The sequence below is a fragment of the Lepidochelys kempii genome, chromosome 2 (genome assembly GCF_965140285.1).
Source record: "Lepidochelys kempii isolate rLepKem1 chromosome 2, rLepKem1.hap1, whole genome shotgun sequence".
Taxonomy (NCBI): domain Eukaryota; kingdom Metazoa; phylum Chordata; order Testudines; family Cheloniidae; genus Lepidochelys; species Lepidochelys kempii.
In genome coordinates, this window is record NC_136381.1 from 267,631,809 (window position 1) to 267,646,291 (window position 14,483).

At 46.2% G+C, this 14,483-nt stretch overlaps 1 protein-coding gene across 5 annotated transcripts in view; it reads left to right on the forward strand.

Moving 5' to 3' along the window:
- The window catches only part of DHX30 (DExH-box helicase 30), a 42,850-nt gene that overhangs the window by 15,160 nt on the left and 13,207 nt on the right, over positions 1-14,483 (forward strand). For all 5 annotated transcript variants that reach the window (XM_073334945.2, XM_073334943.2, XM_073334942.2 and 2 more), the window contains 7 exons: positions 2,617-2,747; positions 3,283-3,393; positions 5,617-5,972; positions 6,930-7,053; positions 9,175-9,324; positions 10,371-10,523; positions 11,925-12,746. In XM_073334945.2, coding sequence (XP_073191046.1) covers positions 2,617-2,747; positions 3,283-3,393; positions 5,617-5,972; positions 6,930-7,053; positions 9,175-9,324; positions 10,371-10,523; positions 11,925-12,746 — 1,847 coding nt within the window. The remainder of the gene's footprint in view (positions 1-2,616; positions 2,748-3,282; positions 3,394-5,616; positions 5,973-6,929; positions 7,054-9,174; positions 9,325-10,370; positions 10,524-11,924; positions 12,747-14,483) is intronic.

The following is a 14,483-nucleotide window of genomic DNA, read 5'->3' on the forward strand; positions in this document are numbered from 1 at the left end:
TCCTGTTCAAAGTGAGAGAGGAGGTTCTTTTAGAAATAACAGGGATAGGGGTTTATTCATATTATTTTTTCCTAAGAAAAGGCACCATTGAAAATTGTAGCTAACAAAATTGAGCAAGTACATCAGACAGTGATGTTAGCTTTCATTATCCCTTTCCTAATTATACATGATTGGTTTGAGGCATCCTTTTAGCTTGAAAGACCATTTTCTCTCCTTCTCTTCCCCTTCCTGCTCCCCCCCCCACTCAGTCCCCCCAAAATAAGAGCTTAACAGTACAGAGTACTCTGTATGTAGTTCTCTATGGTTCCAGGGGTCTTGACCAGGTAAGTACAGAAGTGGTAACCCATGTAAAACATAGAGGAATCCAGGTCTCTCCTTGTCTGGATTCTGAAAGCACAGCTCTACAAGAACTCAGTTGACCCTACGGACAGCGAGGGCACATTTCCTCTCTCTGGGCTGCAGGTTAAACCTAGAAAATTAGATGGAGTCATAGGGATTGTTCTGGACTCTAGATCAGCATCTTTCTATATGCCAGAGGACAGAATCCAGGATATGGGAGGTCAGTGGTCTCCAAAAGCCTTTCCATATAATATAGTTTTTGTAGCTTCTTATACCTGTATGATACTATTTGCCAGGCTCTACGCGAAAGCCCTGCAGAGTTGGTTAAGGATAGTATATCTGCCACAGTACAACATACAGTCTGTCAGTGATCTCCCAGAAGATTCAGGAGAGAGTCTCTTCTGTGGTGAACAATGTTCAGATATGCCTGCAAATGATACTGTCTGGTCACTTCAGAGGCAACTCATTCAATAAATATTTCTGCCTGTAGAGAAAATGCCTTTATCTATATGCCAGAGGTAGCAGCGAATCAGTTTCTTGACAGATGCTGTCCTCTTGGCTTGGAGTCAGGAGTTCCCATGTGTCTTCCCTCAATATTTCTGCTACCAAGAGCTCTCAGCAAAACTAAACAGCACAGAGTGTGAGTGAGATGAATAGCTCTGATTAGAACAGATCACTTCTTGTTCACAGATCTCCTAGGCTTTGTGTTGGTAGCTGAAAAGCTGGTTCTTTCTCTCGTTATCTGAAATCCCTGACTTTTAGCAACCAGGATTGGAACGTATTGACGAAATGTAACTGACCAGGGGAAATTCAGCAAATCTTTCTGGAGAGTTGTAAACCTTCCATGAAAGAGGCCTGTGCCTTAAAGGTGACCTGTAAAGGTTCATTAAGGGGCCTCTAGAATGACTGGGGATGTTTCTGTTACTGAAATCTGCTAAACTGCTACGTGTGTGCTGCATGAAAATATGACATTACTCATCTTAGCAGCTGGGCTATATGCTCAGCTTGGGTAAGCAGCTCTGCAACCTTTAACCAGTTCTCCTCAGACCCACCTCCTTGGTTGCTGTTAGTGCAAGTTAATCTTGCAAAAGTAGAGGTCTGTGCTGACAAACTCCAAGGAGAGGTCCCATTCCAGTAACTGGTTCTCTGAGCAGATTCAGTACAGATCCCCACTTCCCTTTCCCTCTTCCTTGAGTCCTGCTGCTAAACTTAAATTAAGTGGACAGCAGCTGTGGTGGAGTTAGGGAGCCACAGCTCCTTAAATAACCTCCCATCATGTATCTAGATCCCACAGGGATCTTGAAGGCACTACTTTCTAGAGCCATTGACTTGGCAGTGAGGGGGTATGTGCATCCCAAGTATTTGGATTTGTACTGACAATTTGTGCAAAATGCAGTTATTGCTCAGTAACTTTTCTGCCATTTTACAGTTGGTGTTTGGTTGGAGTTTTGATTTTTTTTGGCGGGGGTGGTTTGTATTTCTCTCAAGTCAATTAAAACAATTACAGGTTTCAGAGTAACAGCCGTGTTAGTCTGTATTCGCAAAAAGAAAAGGAGTACTTGTGGCACCTTAGAGACTAACCAGTTTATTTGAGCATGAGCTGTAGCTCACGAAAGCTCATGCTCAAATAAATTGGTTAGTCTCTAAGGTGCCACAAGTACTCCTTTTCTTTTTAAAACAATTAGTTTCACTTACTTTGTTTCATTTTCTAGCTTCAGGGGCTAGTCCAGTGCCACAGTATTTAGGTTCTGAACACTTCAAGGGAATGTTTGTATCCAAAGAAATGGATTTCAAATAGATTTTTTTTTTTTAATCGTGGAAATGTTTTCATTCATCTCAAAGCTTATAAACCTTGTTTGTACAACATAAAGTGTTTCTAGATTGGCTTTCATGGTGTGTCCTTGAGTCACTAAACCAAAAGTTCTAACCATGAGGCAATCTGAATAGAATATTTTCAGGCTTTTTGAAAGTGGAATGAGTAAACATAGCTGCCTGACTTCTCCTGAAATCCAGACCAGAATAGCTGTTGGTGTGTTGGTAATGGAGTGTCCTCCAGTGAGAGCCCAGGGTACTTCAGGGTTTCTGAATTCTGTTCCACTGACACCTTGCAACACCATGGGCAAAGCACTTTCTGCTTCCAGTTCCACATCTGTAAAACAGGCATAATTTTAGACCTTAAAGCACTTCAGTGAGATAAGAGTTTATAACATGCTCCAGCTCCTTTGAACAGGACTATACGAGTATTAAAATGGCATTCTTTTTCCATTGTTCTTTCAGATTCCAGAGACTTGTTGAAGGAATTTCCACAGCCAAAAAACTTGCTCAACAGTGTGATTGGAAGAGCCCTGGGGATCTCCCATGCAAGAGACAAACTGGTGTATATCCACACTAACGGGCCAAGAAAAAAGGTAATTCCATTATTAACCTCTGACTGTGGGAGATGCGCTTGTATGTGTAGGTGGCAAAGGGCCAGGAATACTCAGAGTTGTAAGTGATTTTTAATACACACGTCTGAAGCGCTATTGCAGTTCTTAATGGCTTATTGCATAGTAGTATGTGTTTCAAATGTACTCCCCCTTCCAACTGTTCTTCATCTTGGCACATTTAATATGCATATAAAAACCCAGTCTCCATCTCTAACCCTCCCTCTTTGTGGAAGGATGGTTATTTGACATAACTAGTTAGCTGTAGTTTTGTCACTGTCCTATTATGTGATTGTGGGCAAGTCACTTCACTTCACTGTCACATCTGTAAAAAGCAGCTAAATGAAAAGCCCTTTGAGATCCTCTACTGAAAAGTACTAGCTGAAAATAAGAGCCTCTTAGTGATATTTATTAAACCTTTCTCTTGCCTGGCATTCAGAGAGAGCACCCAAGTACTAGGAGGAGAGAGGGCTTGGATTCTGCACACTCTCATATTTCACTGCTTTTCTTTCCTTTTCAGAAAGTCACTCTGCACATAAAATGGCCTAAGAATGTGGAAGTGGAAGGCTATGGGACCAAAAAGATCGATGCTGAGAGGCAGGCTGCAGCTGCTGCATGCCAGCTCTTCAAGGTGAGCTGTTGTTCCTCTCCTCTCCCCGCCCCCACGACATCTCTGCCAAGAGTCAGGAAGAGGCCTCTGAACTTGCTGGCCTACCTTAATGGCTGTTAATGACCTCTGACTTATTTAAAGCTCTTTCCTCCTCCGTTTTCTCAGTTGTTTTGTCTTCTAGTCAGGAATGGGGGCAGCCCCACTGGGCTTAGGGCAAGTGGCTGGATGCGACTGAGCTTGCACACCCACTTACTCCCATGGCCAAGCAAGTAGGCTGTCTGAACACATTAACAGCCTTGAGTTACTTCTGGTCTTTGTTCTCCATTATGTCCTTTGTTGTCCTCAATCTCCAAACAAAGCTCATCACTCTTGGGAGAGATGGGTGCACCTAATGCTGTTCCTGTGTGCCTGCCTCACTGTCGGACAATATAAAGTTATACTGGGAGCTGTTTGGGAGGGAGCACGGTCTAGTGGCTAGAGAACCACCCTGGAAGGCAGGGTTTTAAATGCTAGTCCCAGCCCTGCAATTGATTTTGCTGTGACCATGAGCGAGTTGCATCACCTCTCTGTTCTTTTGTTTCCTTGTCTGTAAAACGGAGACAATACTGACCTATGTGCTATTAAGCAACCTAAATACAGGGGTCGCTGCAGCTCCCCCCTAGAATTTAAATCTAATTGCATCCAAAAATTAAAAGAACAATATGGTTGCAAAGCCAGGCACTCAAAGGTTAGGAAATGACAGAATTAAGGTTGCCTGTGCAACCCTTAATTTGGCCCCTTTATGCATATGCATTATGATGCGGTCTTTAATTACATCATCACAGACTCTTTTTCCACAGGATCCCTGCCTCATTCAGTGCACAGGGTGGATGGTGCTCATTGGATGAGTAGCTATGGAATATTTTGTTTTATCATTATTGTTCAGTGTGTGGCCCTAGACCTTACTTACTGTGCATTCTGAAAGCACAGAAACTATGAAAAGCTAAATCTTCTCAATGAAATTGTTGTAAGAATTTTTTTTATCATGGGGGGGAGAGGGGAGAGATATTTTACCTCAGCTGCGTTCTCAGAAGCAGCGGAACCATTTTTGCTGAAATTTTTCAAAACAGTTCAGCTCAGCCCAATGCATGCATTTGGCACAGAAAATTTCAGCCTGAATGGTTAGTTTAGCAGAGCTTTATGCAACTGAAAACAAGGGTTTTATAATAGGAAGCTTTGGGCAACTTTATCTAAAGGTGGTCATTCCGGTGCTATCCATAATAAATAGCTTGCCGTCCAAATAAACAGATGGTACTATCTGCTTAGGGCCAGGGACTGTCTGTTATATGTGTATGTAGTGTGAGGGGCCCCAAATCAGGGATTTGGATCTCAAGGCTCCACCATAGTACAAAATAACACTGTCCTGTCTAATAGGGGTGTTGTGAGGCTAAATGAATGAATGTTGCCAAAGCTCTTTGAAATGTCACAGTATAGAAAAGCAAGGTGTGTTGTCATGGGTGTCCCTGCACCTGTGTGTGGGCACATAGGCCTAGAATGCAGGTGAGGGATTCTTGCAAATAATAATTACCCAAACAGCAGTTGGGAGCTCTTTGTAGTTCCAGGCTCAGACAAGTTTTGAAGTCTTGTACGTTACAAAACTCAGAAACACAAGCATCTGTCACTCGAATGTAAACGTCTTACTTTCATGAAAGAGGAGGAAGTGAAAAATTACCATCTTCCCTAACAAGAACCCCAGTGGTGTGTTTGGTGGGATGTCCCAAATATTTTTGTTCTTTGAAGTCAAATGTGAAGTTTTTACTGTGTGAATCAACATCCTCTGTTCTGGGAGAGAAAAGAGGAGTCTAGAAAAGTTAGTATAGTCTGTGTTGTGTTGTGTTTGGGGGCGGGGGGGCGTTCAGTGCTTTAAAACACCAAACAGATACTGTCTGCTGTATAACAAACCAGCATGCACTGGCCCAGCCTTTGTAAGCAACAGCATGATACCAAACCACTGTGTGTGATCGGAAGAGAAGTCGGCAAGAAACAGATTTCCCTTTTAAGGAGTGACTATAAATAGGGACAGGCGGAATTTTTTTTTTTAAGGTATGCAAGTGCCTTTTCAGCTTCCTTTCACTCTCCTGGAAACAAGGGATTCATCTCTGCACGTCTCCCTTTGGACCAAGCGTGGTCTCAGTCTGCTTTAGAAGTTGCCAGGTCCTGCTAGCTCCCTACAGCTGTCTAACAGTGTGTGACTCTTTTATTCAGGGCTGGGGGTTGTTAGGGCCCAGGAACGAGCTGTTTGATGCTGCAAAGTACCGAATCCTTGCTGACCAGCTTGGCTGCCCGGAGGACAGGTGGTGCCCCGAAGGCAGATGGCGTTCCAAGTCTGGACCATCTCTGGCTGACTTGTCGACTTGTTGGAGACGGGTGGAACCAGATGACTCCATACAGTCCATGGAGCAAGGCAGGATGCCTAAAGCGATGCGAAGAGAGGAGTTGGAGGAAGGGGAGCTAGAGGAAGGGGAGTTGGAGGAAGGGGAGCTGGAAGAAGACACGATTGATGTTACCGATTACCTATCTATGGCACAGAATGAAGCTCGGACCCCAGCTAGAGACATGAGGTAAAATCATGTTCTGACAAGCTCACTAAAGCAGGGGAGTAGTGAGAAAATGGTCTGTGCACGAGCTGATGTATCCCCAAAGACCTCAAAGTTGACCTCTCGCTGCCCACACCATAGTGAGCACATAGAGCACTTCAGCAGAGTCTGAACATAAAGCTCCTGTGCCAGGCTCCATAAGGATGCTGCGCCATTCCATGGTAGGTCTGCCTGCTTTCATACCTAGGTCAGCACCAGTGGGCGTGGGGTTCTTTTCTGGACTCCTGCTCTTCTGACGGGCGATTTCCCCAGCTTGCTCACTGTCAGCCTCATAGACATGGTGGGGAGCAGTTCTCCTGGCCTGCAGTTTGTCATCTCCAAAAGTCACACTTAAATTTGCCAGTCTTTTTAAACCTACTTTAGGTGGCCCTTGTACATGGTAATGAGATTATTCCCACCCTTACCCCACAGTACCTTGCTTTGTGCTTTTTCATTGTAAGCTCTTCAGATTGCCAGTGCCCTCCAGGAGAAAGACAAGTCAGGACCTCTATTTCAATTTTTTTTAAAGGGAAACAATTTGGGACAAAGGGGGAAATATTTTGAAATGGACTGTGTCTCCTAAAGGAGTAGTAAAAGCCATTCCTGTATTCCAGTTTGCATTGCAACTGTAAATATTTGGGATGACAGTTACTTTCAGTAGAAGCTAGAATTCTGACTTGGAGCTTCCATTGGCTAGAAGGATTGTCTTCGTTCTGAGTTCTGTAACGCAATGTAATGGTACTCTCTACCCAGTTGGCTGCAAACCCTCCATTGCTAATTAACTTCATAATCTCTTTACTCACATTGTATTCTTTAATTACTCAATTTTAGACCATGACAAAGGAGCTGGAGGGGGAAGGGTCTAAGCAAAAATAGAATTAGGGAGAAGAGAGAATAGTTTGTTTTTTACCTACCTGAACTGTTTTACTTTTCGTCTTGCAGGGGAGGGGCCTCTGTTGAAATGACAGATGATAACAATGCCATCAGGGCTCTGACCCAGTTCCCTCTACCCAAAAACCTTCTGGCCCAGGTGATTCAGATTGCAACCTCTTCCTCCACAGTCAAGGTGAGTTGCTGTTAGAATGGCGTCTCCCATCTCCTCTTGTTGGGAATCTGCCTTTCAGCGGCTGGGAAGGATGCGCTGCAGTGATTGAAAGGGTGTAGATTTCAAGGAAGGAGAAGAATTCTTTGGGGTTCTCCAAAGGCTGGCTAGAGAGTGGTGGGCTGAAATTAGGCTGAAGAAGAGGAAAACCTTATTGACAGTGAGACTTGGGGAAGAGTCCCTCAGGAGAAGCAGTGGGAGCATTGTTACTCAAACGAGAAGCTGTTGTTATATGTGGGGTTTGTGTTTTTGCTGGGGTGAATTGTGCTGCAAGCCCCCTTGATTTGTGCAGCCAGCCAGAGCCATATCCCTTATTCTGAGAATTTTGTAATGTTCGTTGATGGTCAAATTTGTCCAGAACTCCACTCCTGCCTACATCTCTGCTCTCCTTCTCCTTCCTCTGCTCACTTCACCTATCTCCTTTCCAGACTTTGTTATGCCCTGCACATGCTGTAAAAAAGTTTGACAAGCTCTCCCCCTTGTATCTTTCACCTTCTAACTCCCTCCTTCTATGAAGTGCTCCACAGAGCAGCCTGTTTGTTATGTCTTATCTTTGTACCCACTGAGCCTTTAGCAGGTGAGCCCTCAGGGGAGGGGTTTAGCACAGGTCACCTCTGACTACATGGATGCTGCTATATAAGCTGCTGGCTTAATGTAAGGGGGAAAGCAGTGCATGTGAAATACCTTGATTTTGGTAAGGTTTTTCACACAGTGTCACATGACGTTCTCATAAGCAATCTAGGGAAACGTGGTCTATATGAAATTACTGTAAGGTGGGTGGATAACTGATTGAATGACTGTACTCACTGGTTTGCTCTCAGACTCAGAGGACATATGTGGTGGGGACCCACATGGTTCTGTCCTGGGTCCAGTACCACTCAATATTTTAATTTAATAACTTGGATAATAGAGTAGAGAATGTGCTTATAAGATTTGCAGATGACATGAAGCTGGGATGGGTTGCAAGCACTTTGGAGGACAGGATTAGTATTCAAAATGACTTTGACAAATTGGAGAATTGGTCTGAAATCAATAAGATGAAGTTCAATAAAGACAAGCGCAAAGTACGTATGCAGTATACTTGTAGCTGAGTTGGTCCCAGGATATTAGAAAGCTTGTCTCTCTCACCAACAGAAGTCGGTCCAGTGAAAGATATCACCTCACCCACCTTGTCTCTCTGAGTGCAAAGTACTTCATTTAGGAAGGAAAAATCAAATGCACAACCACAAACTGGGGAATAACTGGCTTGGTGATAGTACTGCTGAAAAGGATCTGTGGATTATTGTGGATCACAAACTGAATATGAGCCATCAATGTGATGTAGTTGTGAAAAAGGCTAATATAATTCTGGGGTGTATTAAAGGTGTGTTGTACGTAAGACATGGGAAGTAATTTGCCCACTCTACTTGGTACTGGTGAGGCCTCAGCTGGAGAAATGTGTCCAGTTCTGGGTGCCACACTTCGGGAAAGATGTGGACAAATTGGAGAGAGTCCAGTTAAGAGCAACAAAAATGATGCGGCATAGAAAACCTGACCCAGGAGGAAAGGTTAAACGGGGCATGTGTAGTCTTGAAAAAAGATGGCTGAGGGAGGACCTGATAAGTTTTCAAACATGATAAAGGCTGACATAAAGAGGATGGTGATCAACTGTTCTCCATGTCCACTGATGGTAGGACAAGAAGTAATGGGCTTAATCTGTAGTAAGGAAGGTTTAGGTTGGATATTAGGAAAAATTTCTCACTATAAGGATAGTTACGCTCTGCAATAGGCTTTCAAGGCAGGTTGTGGAATCCCCGTCACTGGAGGTTTTTAAGAACAGGTTGGACAAACGCGTGTCAAGGATGGTTTAGGTTTACTTGCTCCCTGTGCTGATGCAGGACCTGGGCTAGACAATCTTTTGAGCTTCCTTCGAGCCCTACTTTTCTATGATCCTATTCCAGAAGGTACTGAGTTAAAATCTTACGTGTAAAAATGCCTTGCTGTTTAGGTAATATAGCCTAGTAAACCTTTCAGAGGCTCCCTCTGAATAAACCAGCCTTTCAGTTGCCTTCCTCTTCCCTCAAAAGCTGCCTGTCTCTATTTCAGGAATTCATGCAGTTCCGTACCGTGGGCACCAAGACTAAGATCTGCAAGCTCACTCTGCGCTGGCCCTGCCCGATGACCTTCGCTGCCAAGGGCCGCCGCAAGGTTGAGGCCGAGAACAAAGCAGCAGCACTGGCCTGCCAGAAATTGAAGGTGAGTAGCATGTGTCTATAGCAAATCTTGATGTGGCTCCTACCACAGCATCCCTTCCATGCAGGCACTATCCAGCCTGCTGTGAAGGAACACTGTTCATACTAGAACTGTCCTATTCTGGGGCGAGGCTGAGCCTCCGAGACTGAAGGCTGCTGATGTTTCTGTGACTCAGTCTGGGTTCCCTGCTGCCACCTAGAGTGGACTCCATGATAAGCCTTGGGTCAGATAATTGTCCTTGTCTCTAGGCTGATACCTTAGGACTCTGTGCAGGGGTACAGCAATGGAGTTGGGAAACAGATTGTGAACCTCCATGGCGCTGATGGGGGTTTTCGCCCGTCAGCAAAGTGATGTATAAGGATCAACCTGCGAGTGGTGGTTCTGTCTTTTCAGCCACCTAGCTGCCTCCAAACAGGGTAGGCTGGCTCCCTGCTCCTTCAGGCGGGTCAGTCTGACCACTCTGTTCTCTTAGCTCTCTGTCATGGATAATTACCTGGCTCCAAAATCAATTGGGAAAGGGCAGGCAGAAAAGACTATTCTGGGTCGGCTACCTACTGAAGTTTGTGGAAATGCCAGTAAGAGGATTAACAGCTCTTGTAAGTGGGTCGTACTGGAAATTACTGCCTATGCTGTTCCTCTGATCTGAATCTTCCTTGGCGAATTTCGCCATTGGCAGTGTTGGTGTCAGGGACAGCCCTGGGCTCCAATGTGTGTATTTCACAACAGGGAAGATTCTGGAGGATTCCCCTGGGTCTCAGCCTCCTGCCCTGGTGAAGGCAGGAATTGTTGGGATTGGGACCTTCCTGGGTAGGGAGACTTGCCCTTCCTTGCACTCCACCTTCCTTTGGGGAAGGGGCTCTCAGTGGCTGTGCATGGAGGAGCTAAGCTAGATGAAAAGCATGGTCCTTGCAGTCAAAGCTAGTCTGGCTCTGAAAATGCTGACTTAATTCTCATCTGTGCTGTGTTCCCTTCCCACCCCCTAGACACTGTTTCATGTGGGGAGATTCCTTGCCTTTTTTACTGTCCCTATTTGTCTCCCTCCTTTCCAGAGCCTTGGGTTAGTGGACAAGAACAACAACCCCCTGAGCCATGCCATGTACAACATGACGTCCCTCAGGGAGCTGGGTGAGAATCAGAGGAGACCCTGCCACATCAAGGTCCCTGAGGCCACCCTGCGTAAGATCGAGGACTACCTGAACCACGTAAGACTTATTCACATACCGTAGGGCCACCTCGGGGCAAAGGTGGCAGCCAGGTTCCCTGTCCCTGAACCAGCCAAGCCACAGGTATCATACGATAGCGTATGAACTCAGCGAGCTAGATTTTGTCAGCTCTGTACTGGGAGAGCTGCTTTGGTAATCCCCAAGCCAGGGATCTCGGGCGTGGGACTGGCTTGTACGCAAATCACTCAGGGTAGCAACCGCTGTCTTAGTGCAGGCTGGCTTAACAAACTATACAGTGATCTCTGCTTCATTTACTTGGTTTACGATGAGCAGCTGCAAGTATTTGTCGATGGCCCTTGGGGATTTTTCTCTCATGGCACTGAATGCATTAAATGTTGGGTGCAATGGTCCTAGAGCAGTAGGTGCTGGTTACACAAGGCACTTCACCAAGAAGTCTCAATTCTCAACCCAGAATCAGGCTGGGAGGCTGCAGTCAGTGGGAGTTGTGCCCACTTCCACTAGGACAGAGGCTGGTCTCTGGTGTGTGAAGAGGTGGGCGGGTGGTTGTGCAGTATCCAATAGATCATGGTACTCTGCAGTCGGGACAGCGTCGGTATCCCAGCCTATTTCTGGGAAGCGCTGTGCTGCTGGAAGTGCCATTGTTTGGGTAAGACGGAGTCCTGAGGTCCTGACTTGTGAGCTCAAAAATGTCCCTAGTCCTTTAAACCTGAATAGGCATGTTCTGGCCAAATCCTGACCTGAGGAACTGCGTTCTGCTCCCTAAAATCCCCCCTGTGCTTTCCCTGGGATCTGAGATTCATTTCTTGCCACAAGCTGTCGTGTTGCTGTGTATAACTGAACAGCAACTGTGTTCCCATGGCCTCTAGGGGTCTAAAGTCAGCTGGCCTGACTTCCTTAGGGGATAGGGTTATTTCACAGCACCTAAAACACTGCTCACGTAAGGCCTGGCGCCTGCCCTGGAGCACTTATCCTATTTCTAACATTGGCTTGCGTGGGGGTGGAAGGCAGGCTGGGTCACCACTACATGATGCTGCGGTTTTTCCCGTTCTGTCTTGGGCACCACATGGAGGGTCAGTTATCAGCGCTCTAAAATCTTTGTTGAAAGGATTGGGTGTCCCAAAAGAGGTTTGAAATGAGGCAAGCGTAGAGGGCTAGCTTAGGGTGGTGTGCCAAGCAGAGGGGGTGGTTTGCGGTTATGTTCTGAGCTGAGTCTTTACAAAATGAGAATTCAGGGGCTGAATTGCCCAAAGTGACATGGCTTGTGCCTTGCTCTAGGCCATGCAGTCAGTGCCAAAACCAGCATCCTGCCTGATGGTCCCCACCTCTGACCCTGCAACATACCCTCCTGGCATTCTGTGTTTTAAGGTGCAGCTTCAGAGTTAAGTGTCTGTCTGTGCCAATTTTCTCCTCCTCCCTCAGTACCCGGTGGACTCGAGGGAATCCAGGCCTCGGATTGCTGACGACATGATGAACCTGAGTAAGGAGTCAGGTGCTATCAGTGATGCCATCACAGGGAAGACGTACACTCCCATGTCAGAAGGGGAGGAAGTGCGCCTTAGCCAGAACCTCCTGGCCCTTTGGAAGAGGAGGGGTTCATCGTGGCCAGAAAGCCATCAGCTGCCTGTGGATCCTCACAAGGACACTATTTTGTCGGCTGTTGAGCAGAATCCTGTGGTGGTAATAGCAGGAGACACTGGCTGTGGGAAAACCACCCGGATCCCTCAGCTGCTGCTGGAGCGTTACATCCTGGAGGGGCGTGGTGCTCGCTGCAATGTGGTGATCACCCAGCCAAGAAGGATCAGCGCCATCTCGGTCGCCCAGCGGGTTGCGCAGGAGCTGGGTCCCAACATGAGGAAGAACGTGGGCTACCAGGTGCGGCTGGAGAGCAAACCACCAGCCCGGGGAGGAGCCCTGCTCTTCTGCACGGTGGGCATCCTCCTACGAAAGCTGCAGGGGAACCCCAGCCTGGAGGGCGTCAGCCATGTGATTGTGGACGAGGTCCATGAGCGGGACGTCAACACCGACTTCCTGCTTATCCTGCTGAAGGGCATTCAGAAGCTCAACCCCGACCTGCGCCTGGTCCTGATGAGTGCCACAGGGGACAACCAGCGCTTCTCGCAGTACTTTGGGGACTGCCCCGTAGTCAAGGTGCCAGGTTTCATGTACCCGGTGAAGGAATATTACCTGGAAGAGATCCTGGCCAAGCTGGGCCGTCACAGACACCGGCACTACGAGGTGAAGGTGAGTATATAGCACACTCTGATTTGTTTCCCTGTCTATGGTACCAACCCCCGGGATGGTTAGCAATGAAAAGAGATTTGGGCTGGGGCTAGTTCCTTCCTGCTGCAATTCTTCTGCACTAGTCCAGTGCTGCTGGGTTTGGGTTGCAAGCTATTGGCAGAGTTTTAATTCCAGCCCAGACCTCCTGAGGTTCCCATTAGGTTTGGTTAGATCCCATTTATAATCTTCATCTAAAATCTGAATCAGATCTCAGACTTCGCTCTAAACAACTTGGCAGTGGCTCCTTTGTAATGAAATGTTAGCTCCCTATGGGTTTGCCTGCACTTGAGTGCTTTGAGATTGAGGAAACTGACCGCCAGCCAATTCGAGTTAGCTAACATAAGTATACAACCTATCCTGAAGGATGATCCCTCACTCTCACAGATCTTGGGAGACAGGCCAGTCTGTGCTTACAGACAGCCCCCTAACCTGAAGCAAATACTCACCAGCAACCACACAGCCAAAACACTAACCCAGGAACCTATCCTTGCAACAAAGCCCGTTGCCAACTGTGCCCACATATCTATTCAGGGGACACCATCATAGGACCTAATCACATCAGCCACACTATCAGAGGCTCGTTCACCTGCACATCTACCAATGTGATATATGCCATCATGTGCCAGCAATGCCCCTCTGCCATGTACATTGGCCAAACTGGACAGTCTCTATGTAAAAGAATAAATGGACACAAATCAGACATCAAGAATTATAACATTCAAAAACCAGTTGGAGAACACTTCAATCTCTCTGGTCACTCAATTACAGACCTAAAAGTTGCAATATTATAACAAAAAAAACTTCAGAACCAGACTCCAATGAGAGACTGCTGAATTGGAATTAATTTGCAAACTGGACACCGTTACATTAGGCTTGAATAAAGACTGGGAGTGGATGGGTCATTACACAAAGTAAAACTATTTCCCCACGTTTATTTTTCCCCCCCCTACTGTTCCTCACATGTTGTTGTCAACTGCTGGAAATGGCCCACCTTGATTATCACTACAAAAGGTTGTTTTTTTTTCCTCTCCTGCTGGTAATAGCTCACCTTACCTGATCACTCTCCTTACAGTGTGTATGGTAACACCCATTGTTTCATGTTCTCTGTGTATATAAATCTCCCCACTGTATCTTCCACTGAATGCATCCAATGAAGTGAGCTGTAGCTCACGAAAGCTTGTGCTCAAATAAATTGGTTAGTCTCTAAGGTGCCACAAGTACTCCTTTTTTTTTTTTTTTGTAAGTATACCTGTAAGTCTGGACACTCCAGAGAAGTTTGAAGCAGGGCACACCGGGTTATGGTTTACTCTGGCCTCTAGTAATAAACACACATGTCTGTGGAGTGTCCAGACTGCAAACTAGTTAGCTAACAGCTCCAGTTAAACAACTGTAGATTACCTACGTGCGTGAATTCTCCTTTTCCTAGTTCTGTCCTTGCACATGCTGCAGCTGGGGCCTATTTTTATGAACTCTGTCCACCTGGAACGCTTCCCTATGTATAGATTCTTCGTAATATTTGATGGCTTCTGGGGTGTATCCAATCACAGCAGGGTCCAGTGCCCGGCCATCTTCACCACTCACACACACTCTCTCTCTCTCTCTCTCTCTCTCAGTGCATTACTCTTTCTGGTTCTGTTATCCTCTTAAAAGACCTTTATCATCCAGTTGCCTGCCCCACTCCTTGGGGGCGCTCTTTCT